This window comes from Saimiri boliviensis, chromosome 5, assembly GCF_048565385.1.
Source record: "Saimiri boliviensis isolate mSaiBol1 chromosome 5, mSaiBol1.pri, whole genome shotgun sequence".
Lineage (NCBI taxonomy): Eukaryota > Metazoa > Chordata > Mammalia > Primates > Cebidae > Saimiri > Saimiri boliviensis.
In genome coordinates this window covers 97029344-97053934 of record NC_133453.1, presented here as the reverse complement: position 1 = coordinate 97053934, position 24591 = coordinate 97029344, and the positions used below count along the sequence as shown (strand labels likewise).

Sequence of the window (24591 nt, the reverse complement as noted above, 5' to 3'; positions counted from 1 at the left end):
TCACCAATATTTGGTTGATGATATCTAGGTCTTTCTTATTAGGGATAATATTAAGTGCTGGTAAAGATACAAAATAACTGGAACTCTCACACATTGCCAGTAGGAATAAAAATGATACAGCTATTTTGGAAAACTGTATGGAAGTTTCTCATAAATTTATGTATTTTCTTACATAATCCATAAATTCCACTCCTAGAAATTCAACCAAGAGAAAAGCAAACTTATGTTAACACAAAATCTGTTCATCAAAGTATACAGCAGCTGTATTCATAGTTGCACCAAACTGGAAACACCCAAGTGTTTTTCAACCAGTGAATGTATCAGAAAACTGTGATACATCTATACAGTAGAATACTATTCATCAATACAAAAAATTATACACAGTAACATAGATCAATCTCAGATGCATTATGCTGTGTGAAAGAAGTCAGACACCAAGGCTACCCATTGTATGAATCCACTTAGTGTCAATAGCAGGAAAAGTAAAACAATAAGGACAAAATACAGATAAGTGTCAGGGACCAAAGATGGGAGACAGGGGTTGACTACCAAAAGAAAAAACACAACTTCTTTGGACAATGAGAATTTTCTAAATCTTGATTTAGTTGATGCTCCACAACAGTGTGCATTTGACAAAACTTTACACTAAAATTGTTTTTACTGTACAATTAATTATACCTCCATAAAATTGACTTTTTAGAAAAAAACCACTGGTTTTCCAAATGATATGGGTTCTATACTTGGCTACTTATACTTAAAATGTTGCTCATCATTAAACTACCTATTTCTAATAAAAATGTAGTATCCTTCCTTATTAAAATCTTTTTCTCCATATGTCTCTTTCTGCTTTTCTGTAAGTTTATTTAAGGCTAATATTCTAATGAATTTTATCATCATATGGTGATGGAACACTCTTAAATATGTATAAAGAAATAAAATTACGTCCTAACTCTGTGATATTGAAGACTCATTCTTTGGTTAGTTTTTCATAACTGGTAGGAAGTACCTGATCTCCATAATAGAAATAAGCTTTCCTTTGACAAATACTTTTCAATATAACACACCTGCCTCTACAAGATTTATGTGACAGGCTCATATTTATAAATATCGAAAGAAAGATAAAACTAGTATCTTTTGTTGTTTGCAACAAACCTAGGATTTGAGCTATACACCGTCTTAAATCATTTTATAAACCTTCTTGGAATTGTTGAGCTACCTAAGACTGAAGTGATGATTCCTAACGTGGGAAGATTTTGTGAGCTATTATATTACATGTTTCTGCTAGAGTCTCACAAACTGGATTGTGTAAAAGCAGGAATTACAGTAACACTGCTGATGTCTTATATTTACTTACCATATATGAAAAATTATGAGATAATTAGAAACTATGTAAAATATTACAATATCATCTGGAATGAAGCACTCACTGAATGGTTGTTCCTAATTGTACTACTATTCTTTTTTTTCTTTTTTGAGACAGAGTCTTGCTCTGTCACCCAAGCTGAAGTGCAGTGGCACAATCTCGGCTCACTGCAACCTCTTCCTTCTGTGTTCAAGTGATTCTCCTACCTCAGCCTCTCGAGTAGCTAGGATTACAGATGTCTGCTACCAACCCAGCCAATTTTTTTTGTATTTTTGTAGAGACAGGGTTTTACCATGTTGCCCAGGCTGGTCTCGAACTCCTGACCTCATGATCTGCCCACCTCAGCCTCCCAAAGTTCTGCAATTACAAGCGTGAGTCACTGTGCCCAGCCTGTACTATTATTCTTTAGAAAAATTTAATATACAGTTTCTGGTTAAGGATTGATGAGGAAAATGTTTTAATAGGAGAAGGGTGTCTAGTTCTCTAATTAAAACTCTCCTAATACAGCATTGTTATAAAGTGATAAAACAATTTAGTATCACTCTTAGTGCAGTATCTTCACATGATGAGAACTCAAGAAATTTTAGCTATTAACTAAAAATAACAGTATCAACCACAACGCCAATAGCAAAATCAGCCTACATACCACTCACCAACAAAAAAGAGAGCAGTAGCTGTGCTGTTGTTTCATCGATCATTAACAAAATCTGAGCTTGTTAGTGATTTCAAGCCTTAAGTTTAGGTTTCAGGTTCCAAAGAAACTGCCAGGATGATCTGATATAATCATGCCTTGGATTAGTAAGAAACACATCAGCTTCCCTTTATGTTTTTCTTTTCATTAAAAAAATTCCTATGGAACGGAAAGTTTTTATATGGATGTCAATGTTTTGGCTACTAAAGAGCTGCTTATACTTTCCAGTTTCATTTAGTGGGAAGAAGAAAGAATGTAAGAATAGCTCATTGGGTAGTATTGGAAAGGTGAGTAGGGTCAAGGAAACTTGTATCAATTTTGCAATTAGGTGATCTAATAATTTTCTAAATATTTTCAAAGTTATGCGGCTTCCCTCTGATCTTCCTCAAATAAATATCTTCTACTTTGAGGAGACTAAAAGGACTCCAAATGTCCTTCATTTTCCCCTTTTATTGATGAATTAACCAGCATCGACAGGCTACATTATAGCTTCAAGTACTGTATAGTCCTTGAAGTTGAAAGGCTAAGATCCATTAAAAGATTCAAGTTAGGAATAAAGAAAGAGTTTAAGCCTAGTAGTTTTCCACATTAACAATGTCCTCCTACTGCTTGTTCAAATTCATTTTTCAGGTGTTAATAGCTTGGACACACACTGTTTGAATCATTACCTCATTGTTATTGATGCATAGTTTGTCTCTGGAGATAAACCTTGCATTTATCTTCAAGTATGCTTTATCATGAAAAATTACTAGTGAAAGACTCCAGTAGAGGTTCAGTTACTTAATTAAAATAAATGTATTCTTTTAATGAATAGAAATAACCCTACAATATACATTCTTAGGTTTCATTTGTATTGAAGGGTTTCATAAAGAGAAAGAAAAAAGAAACTTCCCCAAAGAATTAATTATATTATGTATAATTTCTCTGATATCAGATACACTTTAAAACAGGTGTTTCAAGCTGTATTCTACTGCATATTATGCCCTGGGAACTCTGAAAATGCTCTACAGGGGCTGCTGTGGGGTGGAGGGTAGCTAGGTGGCAACCGATCAGGTATCTTCATTTCCAGTCAGCTTGAACAACAGTGGTAGGATTATATTTAATTTATGTAGTGCAAATCACCATTAAAAAGTGAAAAATGTTTCCTGACCTAAATGATAATATTTTGGAAGTTGAATTTTCCAGCAGCACCATCCTATATTCTCCCTCATTAACTGCCTTTCATAATAAAAAAAAAAAATCTATCTTACAAACCATGGTAATGAATTCCTTGGCAATAAAGCATTCCATATTTTGTTGTTGTTGTTATATAGAAAAAATGATTCTGGAAAATTTAAGGCTACTAATGTTACATGAATTATAAATAGATGTTAAAGTTAAAAAGAATACAGAAATTGGTGCTAAAGTAGACTTGAAACATGTCAGTAAATTTTCTCAACCTTGTCATTGTTAAATGGTATAAAATTGTTAGTAAGTGACGTTCTGTTTTTTAAAAAGTAATTTTTTTCATTTTTGATATTTTTATCTCTATCAAGAGTATAATTTTTACTAAAGTAATTCTGAAGTATTTTGGCTAAAATATTTCTAACACCATAAGTAATAAAATATCTTTAAAAACTTCAAAGAAAAATAGCAAAGTGAGAGAACTGCATTCACAAAGAAATTTAGAAAATTATAAAAATGTACAAAAACATATCCATATGTAGATGATTACAGTATTTGTTCACCTTTATAAGTGCCAAAGACAAAAACCTAAAAACTACTTTTTCCCAATTTTTTCAGTTCTCTATTTATATTGATTCTACATACACACACAAAGCCTGAGAATGCATTTCAAAAGAGTAGATAAGTATTTAAAAACTTTTTCTTGATATTTTGTTCATGATAAACATGATGTAAATTTCCAATTAAATATATCTTTTAACACTTTTGCTGAATTGTTAACTTGTTAACCAAACAATTATAGACCAGGCTTGAGTAGTGTCTATTATTTGCAATTGTTCCTTTATCTTTATTTTCATTTTGCACATTTAGGAAAATTCCAAACTGACATTGAGGTTGCAACACTTCTTTCCTCACTCTGTGGGTGATTTTCAAAATGATTAACAACCAGTGTGGAATGAGAACCAATGAGACAGGACACACAGAGCAGATGTACACTCAACAATTGCAACATCCACAGCGTGCTAGCCAGTAAGCAGTCCTGCCCTCTTGAGTTTTCAAATTGTAACGGTTAACTAATTAATTATGTCCCATGCTGGTCATGCCCACTTGCAAAAGATCATCCAGCTAGTCAGTCAATCATGGCTAAGGTAGCGCATTCCTGATTTCCGGTACTTTCATAGAGAGTAAATAGATTCCGAAGAATCAAAATGCTATTATTTCAGTAAGTGCACATGTTTGGCAGTTGCATTTTGTTGAAGGAGTTTCTCACAATAATTAATATTCCACTCATTTTGCAAGGTTTTTTTTTTTTTCCTGGTATCAGTGCCAAATCTCAAGACTTAAAAAATTCCACCTCCTCATAAATGCCATTTCTATCACTAGTATTCACTTCATTTATATTGTAAAAAGTCTTAGAAATTATCATGCAACATAGGGAATGCTTCTGGTAATAACTAAGCAAGGCAATAAGAATACAGAATAAGAACGAATAAACTAAAAACAATAAAAAAAGTAAACATGAGCATAGAGCCATTGATCTCAGATCCATACTTTTGACATTTAAAGCTCAGAATCTTCTTTGTCATTATTGAAATAATAATTTATGAATTTATATTTCCATTCCCTTAAAAAGAAAGTGCAGATGTTCAGTGACAGAAATGAACCTCTTGTAGACCCTGCATTTATCTTAATATACGTTTTATCATGAAAAGTTACCAGTGAAAGACTCCATTAGAGAGTCAGTTATGTAATTAAAAGGGACCATGTGTTGTATAGTTTGAATGTGACTGCAGACATACACGCTGTGCTGTGACATTAGCAGACTGAGTTAACTACCTTTCCTAATCACTAAAAAGTTTCCTAATGCTTTGTAAAGACTATGCCCTAAAAGATAAAATAAAATGAATAGCACTTATTCCTAGTTATTATAAAACGGAGCACCTCATTTCTATTTCTATGAGGCCCATCCTACGACACACAAGTCCAGACCACAAGGAATCAATGTGGTCTCAGACCACAGGTAACAAATAGTGTAATGACATTTCGCTTAGCTAAATTTAGATCTGGTTATGTTATTATGTCAGTGAAAAGGGAAAATAAATAGTACAAGACAAGTAGATCATTAATTATTGCAAAGATTAAGAAAAATACCTTGAAAAAGAAAATATTCTTATGATAATATGTATCTGTCATAGGCAATCCATTAATAATAAAAATTTTCAAATAATGCTTTTAGGAGATAATTTACTTGCCTGCCATTTTAGATACATATCAACTGCCTTGTTTGAAAGGATAAATTACATTTTGGTTGACTACACTGCTTGTTACAGCAAGTTATTCTTTACTTTCGTGGTTGTACATTACACGTTGTGAAAAAGCATTCTTTTCTTCTCCATTCATAGTCAAGTATCTTTTTGCTGATTAAAATAGCTTCATATTGCATGCTTAATGAAATCTCTAAATACTTGTTTTAAATCACAACTTTGCTTTTTTTAAAAATAGTGTTATGTTCTTCTTTCTAAAAGACCATCTGCTTTCAAATGACAATGAGTTTCATGAGTAATGCTAAGGAGAAATAGTTATTACACTTTAACACATTTTTGCTGGAATAAAGGGTAACACTCCACTACTATTTAAACACACTGAACAATTTTTGTATAGTACCTAAAGGCCATACATGTCATTATTGTAATAAGAGTTTTTATAACAGATTTATCTAGTCCCAGGTTCCAAGGTTAAGTGGCATAGCAGAACACTTTAGGAAAGAATAGTAATGGATTATGATTTAAAAATCACTCATAGTTTTCAGAAATATTTTTATACAAAAATTAATGCTGCCAAATTTCTAAATTATATTGTTTGCTTTTTCATTATAGAGAACAGCATATAAAATTCTTCAATTTTAATAGGCAATTACTTTTTTGCAAATAACTTATTAAAATATATATTTAATCTATTTTGCTATTGATATTAGGAATATCATTTATTTTATGAAACTTTAAATTATTCACTTTATATTTGTTTTAATATTTGTCAGTTACAATTAAATTAGAATCTGAGGCACCTCTTTGGAATCTAAATGCATTTCCCTTCTTTTTTCTCTTCCTTTTCTTTTTAATCTCTACATAGAAAGGATTTTTATCCTAATTCCAATTAAGTTGGAATATTATCAAAAGTGAACTTGTTAACTAAGTAGCTTTGGTTTCTTGCTATAAGAAATGAATCTAATTGTTAGAGCTAAAAGTTAAGACAATATAACACAATAAATTTAAAAACAGCAAAGTAAAATGCATTGAAAGCAAGCATGTGATTAATACTATTGGAATTAGATCATCTAATAATCAGTCTTTTTTTATTCCCATCTTTCAAATGGATATTTTAGTCTGTAAATAAAGTAACTTTTGCCCCCACATCTTGAATGTGGGCATGGCACTCATGAATGGGTTTTAACTTTGATAAAAGTCTCCCTGAGCGGCCATGGCTAATAAAAACTTTTTCCCTTTGCAGCTTCACATTTTTGCAGTAAGGAAAAGAGGAAAATATTGATTCTTTTTGACACCAGAAGAGGCTTATTATTACATCAATACAAATGCTTCACATTTTGTAAAACCTAACCCCCTCTTATAAATCACCTGATTACAAATCTCAAGCTAAATAAAATATCAGGTGAAGCTCTTTTACTGTCAGACCTGATTAAAATCTATTCAGATTGAAAGGCTCTAGTCCCTGCCAAAATCTACCTGAAGCAACTTTCCGGGTATGAATTTCTCCAAATGAGTATAAACAATAAAATAAAAATAACTGATATACTATTTCTTAAAAATGATGAATAAGTACTTTGATCACATATGATATATAAAGTATACATAATTACAGATAGTACTTTGATCACCATATGGAATATAAAAAATGTGTATACTTTATGACATATAAGGTATTTAAGGTACAGGGCTAATAAGAGACGTTCTGCATGTATAACAGACTTTTTACATCTTTCCTATAACTTCAAAAATATTTTAATAAATTATATAATTCATGTCTTCCAGTTCCACAGTACCAACAAAATGAAATCCTTTGACCAAAGTCGAAAGAATAGTTCTTAAAACTGTCCTCAGGACATTATACATCAAAAATGTCACCTGATTGTTTATAAAGTATAAGGAATATTGCATTTTGGGACAGGTACCACACAACTTTATTGGGGTAGTATTATTTTTATCACAGCTTGGAAACATTCTCTTCAAGGTCCATCAGTATTGCTATCACGGATTTGCCTCTTGGTGAAAACAATGGAGTTGTAAAAGTATTGAAAATGAGATCTTGGGTTAAATGTAAATTCATATTTATTGATTTTCAAGAGATTATTTTTTAGCTTGTGAGAAAGTAAAGGAAAAGCTAATTGATCTACAGTGTTTTCTTGGGTGTTGTAAGTTTAAAACAGTCTGAAAGACTATTTGGTAAGCATCGTATTATCTAATTGTTTTCCGTCTAGTTACTCATCCCTTACATTAGGATATCTTTCCGTAAGTCAAGCAAGGTGAGCACCATTTATACATTTTTTATGCTGATCATAATCTTCTAATCCCCATGTTATAACATAAAAAAGACACACTTATATCATGTAACTAGTAATTTTCCTTTTATAGAAAATTATTACATTGTGTGTATGTGCATGTGTACATTTCTACATGCTTGAACATTCACAGCAGCCCTTGAGGGAAGATGGAAGCAAAAGCCAAAGTGAGTTTAGAAATGCACATCTACATTAATTTTAAGTTCAGCAATTTAGTTACAAATTATTATTTCAGAGTCCACTTTTTTGTGAATGTTCCATCGTTATTATTTTGATAAATACTGATGGGCAATCAGTACAAAGAACATTTAGAGCCATATTACTGAGTGGCACATGTACAAATTGGAAAGAACAGAAAAGGTGTATGTCAAGGGGATGTCAATTCCAGTCACAGTTCTGATGTTTATTAATTATGTGTCCTTAGGCCTGTTGCTTTACTTCACTGAACTAGTATTTTATTTTTTCATCTGGCATGTATACAGGCTGAACTTGTTTCCATTTACTGTATCTACAAGTGCCCAGTAAATAAAATTTTTACTATCAAGAAATAAAGAATGAAAAGTAGGATACACACACACACACACACACACACACACACACACACACACACACTTAAGCAATATTTAACATGAACTTGGCCACCTGAATCTTCAACACAAAGAATGTTACTCACAATGGGTTGCACAGGTTCAGTTTATCTACGGTTTAAATATTAAATAGAAGCCAATCTCAGCTACTTAATAGCATATTATTGATAACCAATCCAATTACTGTGATTCCTTGAGCCTAGAACTCGTTATCTAATTTGTTAAACCAGTTTTGTTTTTGAGGAATAACAAATCCAATCACTCTGTCAAATATCAGTCAATCCCCAAAAGCTTAAAACAAATGCCAAACTTAATATACCTCTATTTCTATTTATAAATGAAAGAAATACTTAAAGATTACTAGAAAAATAGTTGTGGTAATGCTAACCCAATTATGTAGTTCCAATCAAAGGGCAGAAATCCAACATTCATACCTTCAAGAATATACTTACCTCGAAAGTAAACTATTTCCACACACACACACATCCATCACTATAGTAATGAAGATATCATAAATATATTTTTAAACTTATCAACTGCCTTCTGGTTTAGAATTGTAAGAATGTACCTAATCTGCCTTGCCTTAATTTTGATTGTATTATAGGCAGGCTCTTTTTTGAAAAAGCTAGGAATAGTGTGGATATTTTTTTTTTCTTTTATTCTTTACCTTCAATTTCAATCTGAACATAGAGATACAAGTTTATTCTTTTTGTTGTTGTTGTTGGCTTTGTATGACATGTGGAAAGGTTCCAGGAGGAAGGCAGAGTCATCAATACTCAATTTAGCTGAAATCCTAACAGTTGTCAACACAACAGAGATGGCTATATTATAGGGTCCTCCACTTGAAACATTTTCTCTTGCATTTGCAGTTGTAAAGCAGATTCAAATATTTTCTTTGACTATCATCAAAGAGTAGTGCCTTACATAATAACCATCTTTGGGAGGAATTTTTTTTTTTTTTTTTTTTGTATGTGTTAAGTGATACGTTCTTCAGGATCTACTTTCTATTTGAAATGCTACATTCAATTGCTGCATTGCTGAACCAATTAAATATATATACAAAAACTTGTTGACAGTAGTAAAAGACTGGATGAAAAACTCTAAAAGGTAGACTGTCCCCGTCTCAAGGAATTTTTTCCTTATTTGAAGAAAGCAGTTCACAAAGCAATTGTGTAAATTTCTTCAGGTATATTGGATATAATTCTGTGATTCATGAATTCTATAAAGAAGGTACCTAGTCAAATAAACTTCCAATTAAAGTTTATCTGTGAAAATAATCATATATATAATTCTATGTATCTTCAGAGAGTTCTTAGAAATGGATGAAACTATTTTCAAACACTCTGCTTCATATCTGAAACTGCCTATGGATTTATTTTTAAAATCTCAGGTAAAAAATGTATAGGCTGCTCACTGTATGCAGAACAATGGATGCAGACACAAAGAGTGGAGAAGATTGCTGTCCTTAAGCATTCTAACATTGTCATTAGGGACACAGAGTATTTATTCCTTGAAACAGAAGTAATAGTTATTCTGTGTGTCATACTTAGCTAGCCTAGGAAAATACAATAAACGAGTTTTGGGCAGAGGAAAGGGAGACTGAATGGCACAAATCAAAAAATGCAAAGTTCAAATTTATTAGCCCCCTTCTTCTTTTGGTACATATTTTCAATTTCAGATAACATATGGATATGCTCAATTTTAAGGTCTTATGTTTTTTTCTAAGTCTTTTTCCTAATGGAATAGTTAGAACCATAACAGACCATTCTGTCTTGAACTACTTAGCTATAAAGTTTAGAGCTATGCCTTATGCTCTGAAAAACATTTTGTCATAATTTAATTTTGGTAACCAAGTGATCAAGCAGCATCAGACTGACCTATCTCTTGATTAAACACAATGAGGAAAGTTTGTCATAACTTATAGAGTATTCTTGGCAAAATATTTACCTTGTCAGAGAAGAGCCAAAAAAAATCTTAATTGTGTGATATTCTTTAGGTAACTATCAATAGCATATTTTTAAAAAAAAGCTGGAAAATATTCTAGATTAAAGACGACTAAAAACCTATCACAGTTATAGGCAATGTATTATCCTTGGTTGGATCATGGATTCAGTAAAATAATTACAAATAATATTTTGGGGACAATTGGAGAAATACAAATGTCAATTCGATATATAATATTATACCTAAGTAAGGGTTATATAAGAACATGCGTTGTTCTTAGAAAAATGTAGGTGCAAAAACATGTCCATGTATTGAAACAGTTTGGCAAAAAACCATGTATACATATATATATATATATATATATATATATATATATATATATATATATGTTTGTGAACATGACAAATATGTCTTAGAGATAAACAAATGCAACAAAATATAATGGTTGATAAATCCAGTGTATACAGGTGTTTATCATAACATTCTTCTAATCTTTCATCAGCTGAAAGTTCTACACAAAAAAAAGCAGAGGGAGGAAATTCACTTTATGAGATAAGCTAGTGAGTAAAGATGTCTTAGAATATGTTTTAAAAAGCAAAATTATCTTGTGTGTTGTGGACTGAATTGGTTTTCCCAAAATTCGTATGTTGAAGTCCTAAACCCCAGTGCCTCAGAATGTGACTGTATTTTGAGGTAGAGTTTTAAGGAGGTAATTAAGGCAAAATGGGGTTGTATGGGTAAGCCCTAATCCAATATGACTTGTCCTTATGAGAAGACGAGATTAGGGCACAGATACACTGAAAGGGATGAAACTGTGAGGACATTAGATGTGCTGGGCACGATGGCTCACGCCTGTAATCCCAGCTTTGGGAGGCCGAGGTGGGAAGATCGCATGAGGTCGGGAGTTTGAGAGCAGCCTGACCAACATGGAGAAACTCCATCTCCACTAAAAAAAATAATAATTATAATTATAATAAAACTCAATTGGGAGTGTTGGTGCATGCCTGTAATCCCAACTACTCAGGAGGCTGAGGCAGAAGAATCACTTGAACCTGTTGAGGGAGGAGGCAGAGGTTGCAGTGAGCCGAGATGGTGCCATTGCACTCAAGCCTGGGCAACAAGAGGGAAACTCCATCTCAAAAACAAAACAAACAAAACAAAACAAAACAAAACAAAATACTAGATGGCCACCTGCAAACCGAGGAGAGGCCTTAAGAATGAAAGACATTGACTTCAGAATTCCAGCCTCCGGGACTAGGAGAATATAAACGATTTTTGTTTAAGCCACCCAGTCTGTGGTTTTTTTTTTTTTTTTTTTAAAGCATCCCAAGCAGGTGAATACTGTATGTTGGTCAGAATTCTAATGACTCCCAGTGACCCTCACCCTGGTCTAACCCCCTCTCTTTTGAATGTGGGTAGAACCTGTGTGTATAATGAGATATCATTCTTAGGATGATATCGCATTTCGTGACAAAAGCTAAGTGTTCTAGTCGTGCGCTGTCTTCAAAGACGTTCTTTTCCCCATCTGGCCACAGAAGAGGAAGCCAGGGATTTGAAGCATGGATCGTGAGGGGGTTTTGACACACCACTGCTTGGTTTGAAAGTGGAGGGGTCCCATGCCAAGACATGTAGATTGCTTTTAATTATCGAGAGTGGCTGCAGTTGACAACCAGAAAGAAAATGTGACCTTGGTCCTAAAACCACAAGAAACAATTCAGCCAAGACCCTAAATGAGCTTGGAAGCCAATTCTTCCTCACACCCTCTAGGTAAGATCCCAGCCTGAGGGACCCCTTGTTCTGAGCCTTGTGAGGCCTATGGAGAAAAGCCACTTGATCCTGCCTGCACTTCTGAATCACAAAACAGAGATAATAAATGTGTGTTTCAACAGGTTACATTTGTGGTAATTTGTTATACAATAAGTTTTTAAAAACTGATTTAAAAATCCCTTCATAATCTTCACTGATATGTTCAACAATCTGTCTTTAAAGTGTGTGTGTGTGTGTGTGTGTGTGTGTGTTACACAGAGGCTAATATACTTACTTTTTCCAGATTAATTTGTTCATATACACACATATAAACTTCATATGCATAAACAAATATTAACCTATATAAATTATACAGTTATTAACACAATAATATATATATATACACACTTATAATATCCTTTCTAATCGGAAAAATTAATAATTTAATTTAAATCCTCTCTCCAGTTATTACTATATCTCTCTTTCATGTTTGGCATAGTTTTCTTATTATTTGTAGTATCAACCACAGACCCTGTTGGATAGTAGTCACTCAATTAAAATCTGTTGTGTCTAAACTGAATGGCTGAACATACATACATCTGGATAGCATATGTGCATTAGGTTGCATGGCATAATGGAAAGCATTATGACTTGAGTGCAATGTGACACAGGCATGCATGACAATCTTGCCTCCTCTAAGCATCATGATGTTGACCCTGGGAATCCCTTGAACTCCAGGCTGCATAGCATGCTGCAGTGTTCACTTGTAGCTCTGTCACTTAATTGCTTTAAGTAAATCTCCTTGTGCTTTATTTTTATCACCTATAAAAGGGGACCATGAATACTATCATAAGCAGGGCCACCAATCTCCTATGGAGTCTTCATGCAAATTAGAAAATATGCCCCCTTTTAAAGCTAATTTATTTCCCTTTGGGAGAAAATAATATATACCCATGCTGTCTGCAATGTTTATGTCACTCCACCGCCTTGTACAACCTGAGCAAGTGTACCTGACACTCTTCTCAGGGTTTCTGTGAACATCGAAGTGGAAAATCCATGTAACCTTCACAGCACAGCGTCTGGCTCATATGAATCATTCATCTGTGTCAGTAATCATCATTAATCTTTATCAGAAACATCACCTTCTTTAACATGGAAAGAATAGCATTTAACCAGGATAGATAAAATGAGAAAAAAAGAACTAGTATAGCTTAAAGCCATGGCACATGAAAAGGCATGGGATAAGGGGTTGTTGCTTTTTTGTGCTCAGAAGCACCTTAATTCAGTAGTTCCCCAATAAATAGCTGCTGATTGATTGAATGGTTTCTAGTTTTTAAAAATAAAAAGCACCTATGTATTATGAGAAATGTAGTTCAATGACAAAATATTCTTCACTATTTAAGTGAAAATGAATAATGTGTCATTTATTTTGAAACTGAATTGCCTAACATGTACACATTTCAAAGTGAAATGAAACAAAATTCCCCAAAAGCCCATGTGAAGAAAGAAACATTTTACATAGACTTTACTGCCTAACCCAATAATTGATTCAGAATTGAAAATTATAATAATCTAATATAGATTATAACAACCTAATATAGATTATTCATAATATGCATGCTTTGATGTATATGACTATTAAGCATTTCTACTGTTTTCCTCAGAAAATAATGGAACTTAAGTCAAATATACAAGCTTATTTGTTTATGTATGTATCCATGTGTGTGTGTGTGTGTTTCTATATATTTTAAGAGACAAGATCTCACTCGATATATCACCCAGGCTGGAGGACAGTGGCACAATCATAGCTCACTGCAACCTCAAGTTCTTGGGCTCAAGTGATCCTTTTGCCTTGGCCTCCTGAGGCACTGGGATTGAACCACTGTACCTGGCCTGTTTTTTGTGTGTTGTAACGAGATAGCTTTGCAAAGACAGCCATTAACTGAACTTCCACTGCATATCCCAGATCACCAGAAGAACAGGTCTCAGGCAAGTCTATTTCTGAAAAGTTTGGAACAACCCACCATCTATCAATACATGGAAAAAACATAAATTTGCAGTATATTTTTTCAGTGGATTTTCAATGAGGAGTGCTTTTTCTTCTGAATAATAACATTGCATAATTACATTAGGTGTTCTGAAGAGTTTGTAACTAACTACCTTTACCCCACCAGAAGCTGGAGATTTCATTTCACATTTCTTTAACAGGCTTGTCATGTCTGTAAGAGTAGTACTCTAGAATTTAGTAATATTTAGCATATATCATAAAGAAAAATATAAGAAATTTTTTATTGCTGGATTTTTCTTACACTGGTATTAAAATAAATAAAATTTTAATAGATATATAGAAGGATGTGAAATTTATCTGCTACAGCTGCCATATCAAAATACCATAGTCTGGGTCACTTAAACAACAGAAATTTACCTTCTTATAGTTTTGGGGGCCATAAGTCCAAGATCAAGAAGTCAGCAAGGTCTGTTTCCTCTGGGGCCTCTTTTGTTTGCTTGCAGATGGCTTCCTGCTTGCTAATTGATGCTGATTTCTAAGATGAGCATTTAATATTAACAATTCCTTTTCTGTTGCCAACTCAGTCAGAGATGTTGGGAAGTGTTTTAGTTTTCTTCTTTTCTGCTGGATACTGAGGAAAGTGTGTCTCAGTTGAGAGATTCTCCTCTCTTGTGTCTGACTTCTCAAGGTTGGCCAGTGAATAATTTGGGCAGATCCTTGCCTCCCAAGGTATCTTTCTTTAGTACAAAAATCGAAACTATGAGGTGAATGGATTGCTATAAACCACATTCACAGAATCGGATCCCTCCTACCCAAGGCCTGTTTTCACGTATCTTTTCCTAACTTTCCTCCTTTGAGAGAAATGTTTGCCATCCTGAAAATCAGAAAAGCTACTGTGATGAAGTTTTTATTAAAACAAAACAAAACAAAAATAAATCAAAAACCCAAAGTCAGTTATGTTGCCTGAACCTGAGCAGGGCCAATATAGCAGTTAATAATCTGACGAGACTCTGTCCTACTGAAAATTGCATAGGCATAGAGTAGAGGTATTTCGGGGTAGAATAATGGAAGACATAGGGAGAGGGAGAGAAAAAGAAAGGCATCGCCATTAAAAATAAGTTCCTAGAACACAATATCCTTTAGTGCTTCATTTGGCAAAACATGTCATTTTAGAAGGACTTCTGAGTGAAAGTCAAATGTAAATTTTATACACTGACTATAAAGAATAAAACATCCTTCGGGAAGAAATGTGCTCACCCATGAAAGGTAAGATTTCATCCCCAACCCCAAATGCTAGATTAGTTGTAGATAAAAGATGGATTGAATACTTTCTGGGAAGACTCCTTGCTCAGTGTTCAGCTTTGTCCCTGTAGAGTCCTGCAAGAGTGTTTGTTTACAGTACATCACCGTTTAAGTCAAGGAGATGTCACCAGTTGTTTCTAGAATTCCCGTATTTCATTTCACCCCTTTTATTTTGCATCGTTTTAAAGTTTTCGTTCCCCATAGTTTATAGTCCTGCCTGAGGGACATGTGTCCCCTTTTATTCTGTGACCTGTCATCTTGGATCAGAAGACCGAAAAGCAAGGTGAAAAGGTGAGGTTTTGTCACTGCTGAGCTCCCTATGCCTGTGTGAATTGCAGTTCTTTCACCTATGCCTGCAATCAACCTTAAAAAAAAAAAAAAAAATTGCAGAGGCAGACTCTTAGAGACCCATTAGTGCATTGTGAGGGCAGAATGAGGAGAAATGTCACCCCCTACTCCTACCCCACTGCACTGGGGAAACGTACCAGTGTTAGACAGGCCCTTTCACTTCACAATTATACTTATCCCCACCTTCCTATCCCCCCTGCATATCAACTGTTAAGTGGGAATCTTTTCATTATTAAAGAAGGGTCAATGCTTTTTGGCCTCTCTACTGCTGAAGAGAGGAGTCTCAGAATAAAATGAAGAACAAAACAAAAAGAATTGAAAGAGACATAAACTGTCCTCATGGGTCTCATATGCTTTCCCTTTAATCTGTAAGATCATTTGAGCTTTTCTACCTAACAAAAAGCTTAGCTTTGTGACTCTCATATATTAGCTCATTGCAAAGTGACCTCTAAATCACTATTACTTAGAAACACGGGCCATACTCCATACTTCTATTTTATAGTTCCTATAGTCTACTTTCAGTGCCTTATTCTACTACATAATTTTAAAGGGCAGGATCTGTTTGCTAATAACCTCCCACCTGAATTCTATTTTATTTCTCTGATCTATGTCAAAGATAGAAAGCTTAGAAGGAAATTATGAAAGGATTTCTATCTTATATCCAAGGGGAAAGGTCAGTGTATGAATATAAAGTTCATTAAAATCCTACTCTCTAAATAAAGTTTAAAATCCCACAACAATGGAAACATAATAGAAGCACTGGTCAATTCATGCAAATTCACATCTCACCTAATGTCTTACAGTCATTTTCATTTTTCTCTTCCTCCATAAATGCTTCTCTTCCTAGTACCCAGGAGACTTGTTCTTTTTACTGCATTGTTCAATTAGAGCTGATCACTCCCACAGCCAGTGTGAAACAATTCTTTTGGGATGGCCTTCCATGATTTTCAAATGACAAGGTATTTTTAAATTAGGAAGCCTGAAGGGTTCTTTTAGGAATTGAATCCTGCTTTATCTCAGTTTTCAAAAAAGGATGGTTAGTTCAAAGAAATGTAAACTCTGCTTTCACTAATAAGAGCCAACTTAGAAGGGAAGAGAAGAATTATAAACTCAATTTCTTCATTTAAAAAAATGAGATATTATCTACATTTCAGGACTGCAGAGTCAATATTTTTGACTATTATATTTTTTTAAGTACATGCATTTCAACTTTAGTCAATTATTCAACATTAATGTTTTTGGAAGAGTTTCTAGAAAAAGTCATCTGCCCCCACATTATTTCTATGCCAAATTTATCCCAATGTTTGAACTTAATATACCTGATTATTAAAAAATATTTTAACAACTTGAATTAGCATATATAGATTAAACCTCTTCCTAGCCATATCCTTTGTGGGGTGGGAACTGATTTTCACTTAGGTTTCTAGTAAGAAAGAGAGGATCTACCAAGAAGAGGCAGTTGGATAGTCTATCAAAAGAACCTCAAGGTAAGATACCTCACTGGAGCTCTAGGCATCTGGAAGGCAGATGGGGTCTGGAGTGGAGAAAGAATGCTGCTGGGGAATAGGCACTTCTTATGGGCACTTTACTGTGAGGCAGGTACTATCATTTCCATGGCGCAGACGGGGTGATGGAGGCACAGTATGATTAGATTAGTTGTCCAAGAGGAAAGATGTTCATGGAAAAACTGAGCTTTGGAGCCAAGCCGTTGACGTGACCACGCACTGTACGTATCATCTCCTGTGCAGCAGATGCCAAGGAGGAGAGTGAAGGGACACTGTGGCACATACTATCAGGTTCCTTTGCCTGCCCAATATCTCTTCTCCCCTTTTCTTTACTAGAAGAACCCCAAATATCTTTTTGGAAGGCAACAGAGCTTGTTGAGGATACTCATGGCCCCATACCCCATATAATCCATTCTGGTGAAGGAGATCTACTACGTTTGCTTCCTGTGAAATTTATCCTTTTCCCGACATACAGGCTCACCTGGAATTTGCCTCTCCCTTTTCTACCTTCCTTCTGGCTGTCCAAAATGAAATTATCTGCTAGGGGAGAAGCAACCATTCTGTGGATATGGCCCTGAGTAGGAAAGATGGAAGAAGCCTGTTGTCATTCTGGATCTGCCACAGCAGTTCTGAATCATCTACTTTTGCAACTTTATTTATTTATTTATTTATTTATTTTTAATGAGAAAAGGAAACGCCTATTTGGCTAAGTCACTGTTTCTATAACATGTGGTCACATGCAATCCTAACTGTAAGGCTGGTTGCCTCGTGGGGACGTTGGACACACCCAACTCTGCACCTGGCACCTGGCTTTGCCGCATGGCTCCTCTGGAAGGCTTCAGCTGATGCAAGGCTCCGGGCCAGCTCTCCCACCAGAAAACTCACCCACCAACCCACCCACCAGTAGCAGCCTGCCCCATCTCAATCCTGCTCCCCTGGAGTCAATCAGACCACCCAGCGGTTGCTCGTTCCTCCTAACCATAAAAACCCCACGCCCCAGGAAGTTGGAGCGACTTCCCTGGCCCCTTTCCACAGGACCATGGAACGTTGCCCGGGAGCTGAATATATTGGATTTTCATTTTCTTATGTTGGCCTCAGTTTCCTCATTTTAAACTCGGCAATAAACGTTACACTAACCAATAAGGAAGTATGCAAAAATAGAAGGAAACAAAACCCAGCATATGTAGACTATACCATATTGCCTCAGTCTGGCACCATGACTGGGGGATGCAAACACAACTCAGAGCTTCATGCATTCATTGTGTGAGGTTATGCTGTTTCGTGCAGCTGCAGTGCCTGAGCCCAGACCTGCCTCACCTATATAGCAGATATATTTCAGCTATGCTACTACAACACAGATTTGCCAAATTAAATAGCTTGCTTGCCAAATTTGACCTGTGGCCTATTTCTGAACAGACTATAAACTGAGAGATTTTGTTTTCTTCCTAGCTTTAAAGGTTTTCAAAACAAACTGAAAAACAAATAGAGACAAAGAATATGCGATTGATATTATATGGGCCTTTAAAGCCCAAATATTTACTTAAATATTTATTTATTTAAATTTATTTAAAGCCCAAAGATTTCTGATCTTTACAGAAAAAAAAAAAAAAAAGCATACTGACTCTTGCAAAAGGACAGGACAGAGAAGAGTCCACATTGCATATATTGCTGATGCTATTTTAATTCTCCTTTGTTGGTCAATGAGTCATTATGTCCAAAATATGATCTGTGACTGGAGAACTCACTCAATGATTCTGTGAAAGGGAACTGGCAGGCAATAAGGAAGAGGATGAATAGCATGGCTAATACCTTCCTTTCTTAAAAAGAAAGAATCTAGTTTTAAGTATAATGATGTCAGATTTCCGGAAAATATCATACATCAGCTGGAGACGAGTGTTGAAAAGGAAGTATCATTAAGCATTCCACAGAAAATTCTAGAAAGAATTAAATTTTCAATACCTCAGAATAAAAGTGCCTTTCAAGGAGACTTCCCCACTACAGGTGGTACCAAGCTCTCGTTCTCTCAACATTTCCACTATTCATTTTCATTCTCATTACATGCTATACTAACAGCACTGGGTTGAAAGACATGAGTAGAAAGATAGTGATTTCCCTGATTTTCTATTCTGATGGCCTCATAGAACCTAACACGGGTATTAGTCATTATTTAGATACTTGAAAAATTATTTTAAGTAATATGCAGAAATAAAGGCTTTCATTTTGATGACTAAAAGTCATTTCTCATACCCAAGGGTAAGATTATAAATTAAAATTTTGCAATAGCATATTTTGGCAACTCTTCCCAACATGAAATCAGCTTAGTTGTAAGCCAACCTCACACAACAGTTTTCTAAGTGTATTGCTGTTAGTGAATTTTAACTCCTGCTTCATGAATACTAGAGAATACTCCTAGAGCCTGAGCACAAACAAACACAGAAGAGAAGGAAAATATGGACTCAATAAACTTTCAGATCTGTAAATATCTAAATTTCATTTAGTTTTCAAGATTTCTTATTTTTCTATACATATGTTTTTTTTTTTTTTCTAAAGCATTTAGGTCATCAGCATTTTACAAGTAAAGCTTTTTTCTTTCCAAACAATATCCATTTAATTCCTGCTAGAATTTTGTCACTTCAGAGATTTCACAATGTAACAATAAATTCCATGCTAGAGTGGTCTATCATTTTAAAGCTAAGTGGATTTCAGAAAAAAAATAACTATTGTATCAGCTGTTTTTATCTCATATTTTATAGATACAACATACTTTGTCTTCAAATCAAATATTTTAACATCCTTTTGTTCATATACTGAGCACATTATCCTTCCTAAGACTCAGTCTTCAAGGTTTTGTTAGTATTTATCTTTCATATCAAATGTATAAATTCATATAATTATAAAAGTATGCAATTATTTTATGTAGATAAGTGATGACTACATATGAATATTATAAAACAACATATTACAAAGCACTGTGATTATAGAAAATGGTAACGGCAAACATCTGGATTGAGAAATTTAAATTTGCAAAAGACTCATATTTCCATAAAGCTTTTTTTCAAAGTGCACTCGAATTTCAATTGGTATTGACTGAAACCATTTATATGGAACAGGCTAATTAAACTTAAATCTAAATATCTTGAACAGATTAAATGAATACAACAGGTAGAAAAGCAGTTATTTCTCGTTGACATTCGGCTACATTAATAAAGAGCAGTTTCAGTGTTGCCTTTAAGAATATTCAGCAATTTTAATGTTAGAGGGTAAAATCAGAATGGCTAAAGTGAAGAAACATTTTAAATTTGAATCCGTAAAATGTTATTGGAAAGGAAAGAACTGTGTACTTAAACAACTACCAGAAATAATCTTGAGCAGGTATGAATTTCATTTTACAAACTGAGTAAGCAGAACATCATTCTCTTTTTAATTAACTGACATGCAATTTCCAATTTGAGGCCTCCATCCGCTAAAAGGCCCGAATCTCTATGAACAGAAGGACCCCCCTTTTTACAAAAATTCCAGGTGGTATGTACCTTATGGGCAGGGTGGTTATTCAAATATTTAACAGCGTTGCAGTGACCTTAGACCATTTTGAGTAGATGCCTTACCACTCAAGGTGAATACTGGTCAGCGCATACAAGTCTGGTTCACTGGTGTGGGCTTGCTGGATATGTGCCATGTTTTCAGAGACATGGAATGGGCATAGGAGTTGGGCCTAATATTTATCATCACCTACTTTGACATGCATCAAGAGGTCTCTTTTCTCTCTGAACTTTACCTAATGACTACACAGGTCACTATTGCTCCTTTAGACACAAAATTTCTCCTGTCTGATTTCCCACTAGGCTCCATCTTGAGCACAAAGGGAACATCCTTGTTCACCATTATTCACCAGCATGAAGGAGACTCCAGCTTAGATATGCTATGCCACCATTTCTTCTCAACTGCTCCTGCATTGTGCCAGTCACACAGTTCTGTGGGGTTTCTCCTTCCCGCCCCCCCCACCCCCCGCCCCGGCTTTCCTGCATATGAATTCTGCAAATCTATGTCATGTCCTTCTTATTTTCTCCATCTCAGAATTCATGGCCGGATCAGGGCAGAATGCAAGACCCTATTACCAAAATTAAAGAACTCGACTTTTACTCTGATTATGCCACGGCAGTCTTTCCTTGTAGCCACAGAGAAGAGAATTTCACTTCTAGATAGCACTTGAAAAGGAGAGGGCTAAAGCTTAAAAAGAGTTAGGATACTGAAATATGGTCTCAATACTTGTATGATGTGGGGCCAAAGTATTTATTATTGTTGTCTTTCTACATTCCTATATCTCCTCATCCATATGCACAATATTGAGATTTATCTTCCCTTTTCAAATACCTTTAAGATATAATTCATATGACATAATTCACCCATTTAAAATGTATGTTCCCATGTTTTTTCCCCCAAATTTCATCTTGAAACGTTTCCACATTTTAAAATATATCAACGGAGTTGTGCAAGAATCATCACAATCTAATTTAAGAACATTTTCATCATCCCCCCAAAAGACCATATATTCAGTGACAGTCATTCCTCATTCCCTCCTCTGTACCCCACCTTACCTAGCCGCTAGCAACCAGTTTCTTTCTTTCTCTATAGATTTGCCTATTTTTATCTTATATATGAAGGGAATTGTAAAATATGAGATCTTTTTTAATGAGCTTCTTCCCTTTAGCATGATTTCCAGGTTCATCCATGTTGTAGTATGCACGAGAGTACTTCATTCCTTGCCATTACCAAGTAATATTCCTCCATATGAGTTTATCACAATTTATTCATTAGAATTTTTTAAATTAATCTTTTATTTTAAAACTTATCTTCCTAGAACCTTGTCTATGCTATAAGGAGTCTAGTAAAGGGCTTTTAAAGGTTTTTGGGAGTTAACTAGTGAAAATTAGAAATGTAGTATAAATGACTATAACCTCTTCCTGTGGAAAAAGTGATTGGCTCAAAATAAAGAGAAGCAATTCATGCAAATATTCAAGTTTTCACTTCTTGAGAAACCTTAAACAACTGTCAAACACAAAGGAAATTAATAAGCATTTGACTCTAACAGCAAGGTTTTCTTCAGAACTGTCTGCAAGACTTGTAAACAGATAGATGAAAATGGCAAATGGAACCAATAAATGTTACTTCTACAATATCAAGCAATGAAGACAATGGATTGTTTAACGTTAACTACATGTGGTTTAAGGTTAACTTCATGTGGTTACTCTGAGGATGACATTGACATGTCAGCATACCTGGTTGCCTGAGGAGCACAGGTTGTTATGAGAAGTTCTAGAAATGTCACTATCAATATTCAGGGAACTGCTTAGACCCTTTATAAGTGAGTTTTTTAAAAAGTGTGGCATATTTACCTATGGTCATATTATTATTTATAATTTTGTTACAGTGGTATTTATAACACAGAATAAACCTTCAGTGGATTCCAAGTTACAGTAGTGCAACTGTGATTAGGACTCATGTATACTAAGGGTTTCTTAATCTGATACTATAAAGGCAAAGATCTTAACTCTATGAATGAATAAAGTTTCTATCTTTCAGGCTCAAAGGAAAATATGTGCAATTATTTGTATAATGCCCTAAGATATTAATATAAATAACATAGGAACTAAAGCTTCATTTCCCCAATATATTCCTTCTGTCTCAAAATGTGTGAGATAACTTATTGGAGAAGGTCTCTTTCCCTTTTAAGGCTACATTTTAAATATTTTTTTCTCATGTCATTTTTTTCTAGTGTTAACACAATCACACTGAATTAATTAACCTCACATTTTTTTTTCCTTTCATAAGTTAATTCACACTCCAAAACTGCATTTCATGCCTTCCTTCACATATTCATTTTTTAAAAAAACACAAACAAAACATTTCAAGTTTCTTAGGCTATTTGGGAAAAAAAAAAAAAAAAAAAAAAGAATCAGCTACAATAGCAGTCATCCATGAAAACAACTGACATTTAGTTTCACATGTAAGGTAAATCTGAATGGCATGAGAACCTTTATACTCACAGGTATCTAAAGACTCGTCTGAATCATCAGGGCAGTCAGGGTCCCCATCACACAGCCAGCTCTGGGAGACACAAGTCACGTGATCGTGGCAAAGAAATTCACCAGGATCACACAACTGCTGATCTGAAAATGAAAATGTTTCAAAATAAAATATGAATGATCTGAACATGAGCAGAAGGAGCAGTACAAAGGTGAAACATGAGAAAGCAATACATAAAAGTTACATGAATATGATCCACATTTTCTGTTCAGCAGCAAAGACAAACCAATTACTTTTCTAATTTTAACTGCTCAGCTCAAACACACAATTTTAATACACTTGACTTTGTTATAAGTTCACACAATCTGTTCTGGAAATAGTTAAAAATTCTGTTTGTGTTTATGACTAGGGGCTTTATCAGATCAAAGATGGAATATAGACATTCCAGCAAATAAGTTTTATATAAGATGTTGAATCAAAGCAGAAGCTCTTGAGAATAGAAATTTTAGCTTCTTTCTCAGCTTTGGGAGGAAGAAAAAAATCAGTTGAGTTAAATATTAATATTATAGTTAAAATCCATTTCTGAGTATTCAGTTTTTAACCATCCATCCCCATACTGGGGCTTCATATCTCTACATGAGTTGGGTCCCCAATATCACAGCATTTTCTTCCTTTTCTTGCCATGACTTCCAAGGTGACAACTTCTGCTACAAGAATGCAGAAGTGATAGCAAACTTCCATAAGGGTTTTTTTTTTTTTTTCCTATTTCAGACGTTCTACAGTTGGTTGTGACTAAAAGTCTGCTATTTTCCTTCCTTTGTTTCAGAATATTTGAAATCTGCAGCCCTTCCTCAAGTTCTCACAAACTCATCAGATGTTTTTCACAATATGCTTACTTATATCCTGTGAATCCCTTTAAAAAATAATTATTTTTTACACCTTAATATGTCTGAAATAGGAATGTTTCTTACAATCATGGCCTCTGAATGTGAAGTAGTGTTGGGAACACCTTAGCTGTTATGTTCACCAGTATTATTTTTATCTGCATGTAAAAACGACTTAAGATTTTTAAAACCCTATCATTAAATAGGTCACAGTAAGCTCTTTCAGTGAATATTATATAAAAATTCTAAGTGATATGAAAGCATTAGGCCATAACTTAATTGACAACTTTGCCTGAGCAATATAGAAAATACTATATCATACTCTCAATAGTATCCTAGATTTGATAAAATATGGTACATCTTTTCTTTCTCTCCCTCAACTTCCCTCCACCTGAGACTAGCAGCATAAATTTCAGTAAAATATGCGTTACAAACACACACGTCTAAAATCT

The 24591-nt window shown here is 34.4% G+C and overlaps 1 protein-coding gene across 4 annotated transcripts in view; it reads right to left on the bottom strand.

Annotated features, from left to right (window-relative positions):
- Positions 1-24591, bottom strand: part of LRP1B (LDL receptor related protein 1B) — a 1884038-nt gene that overhangs the window by 1533483 nt on the left and 325964 nt on the right. For all 4 annotated transcript variants that reach the window (XM_003921997.4, XM_074399735.1, XM_074399736.1 and 1 more), the window contains exon 2: positions 23276-23398. In XM_003921997.4, coding sequence (XP_003922046.1) covers positions 23276-23398 — 123 coding nt within the window. The remainder of the gene's footprint in view (positions 1-23275; positions 23399-24591) is intronic.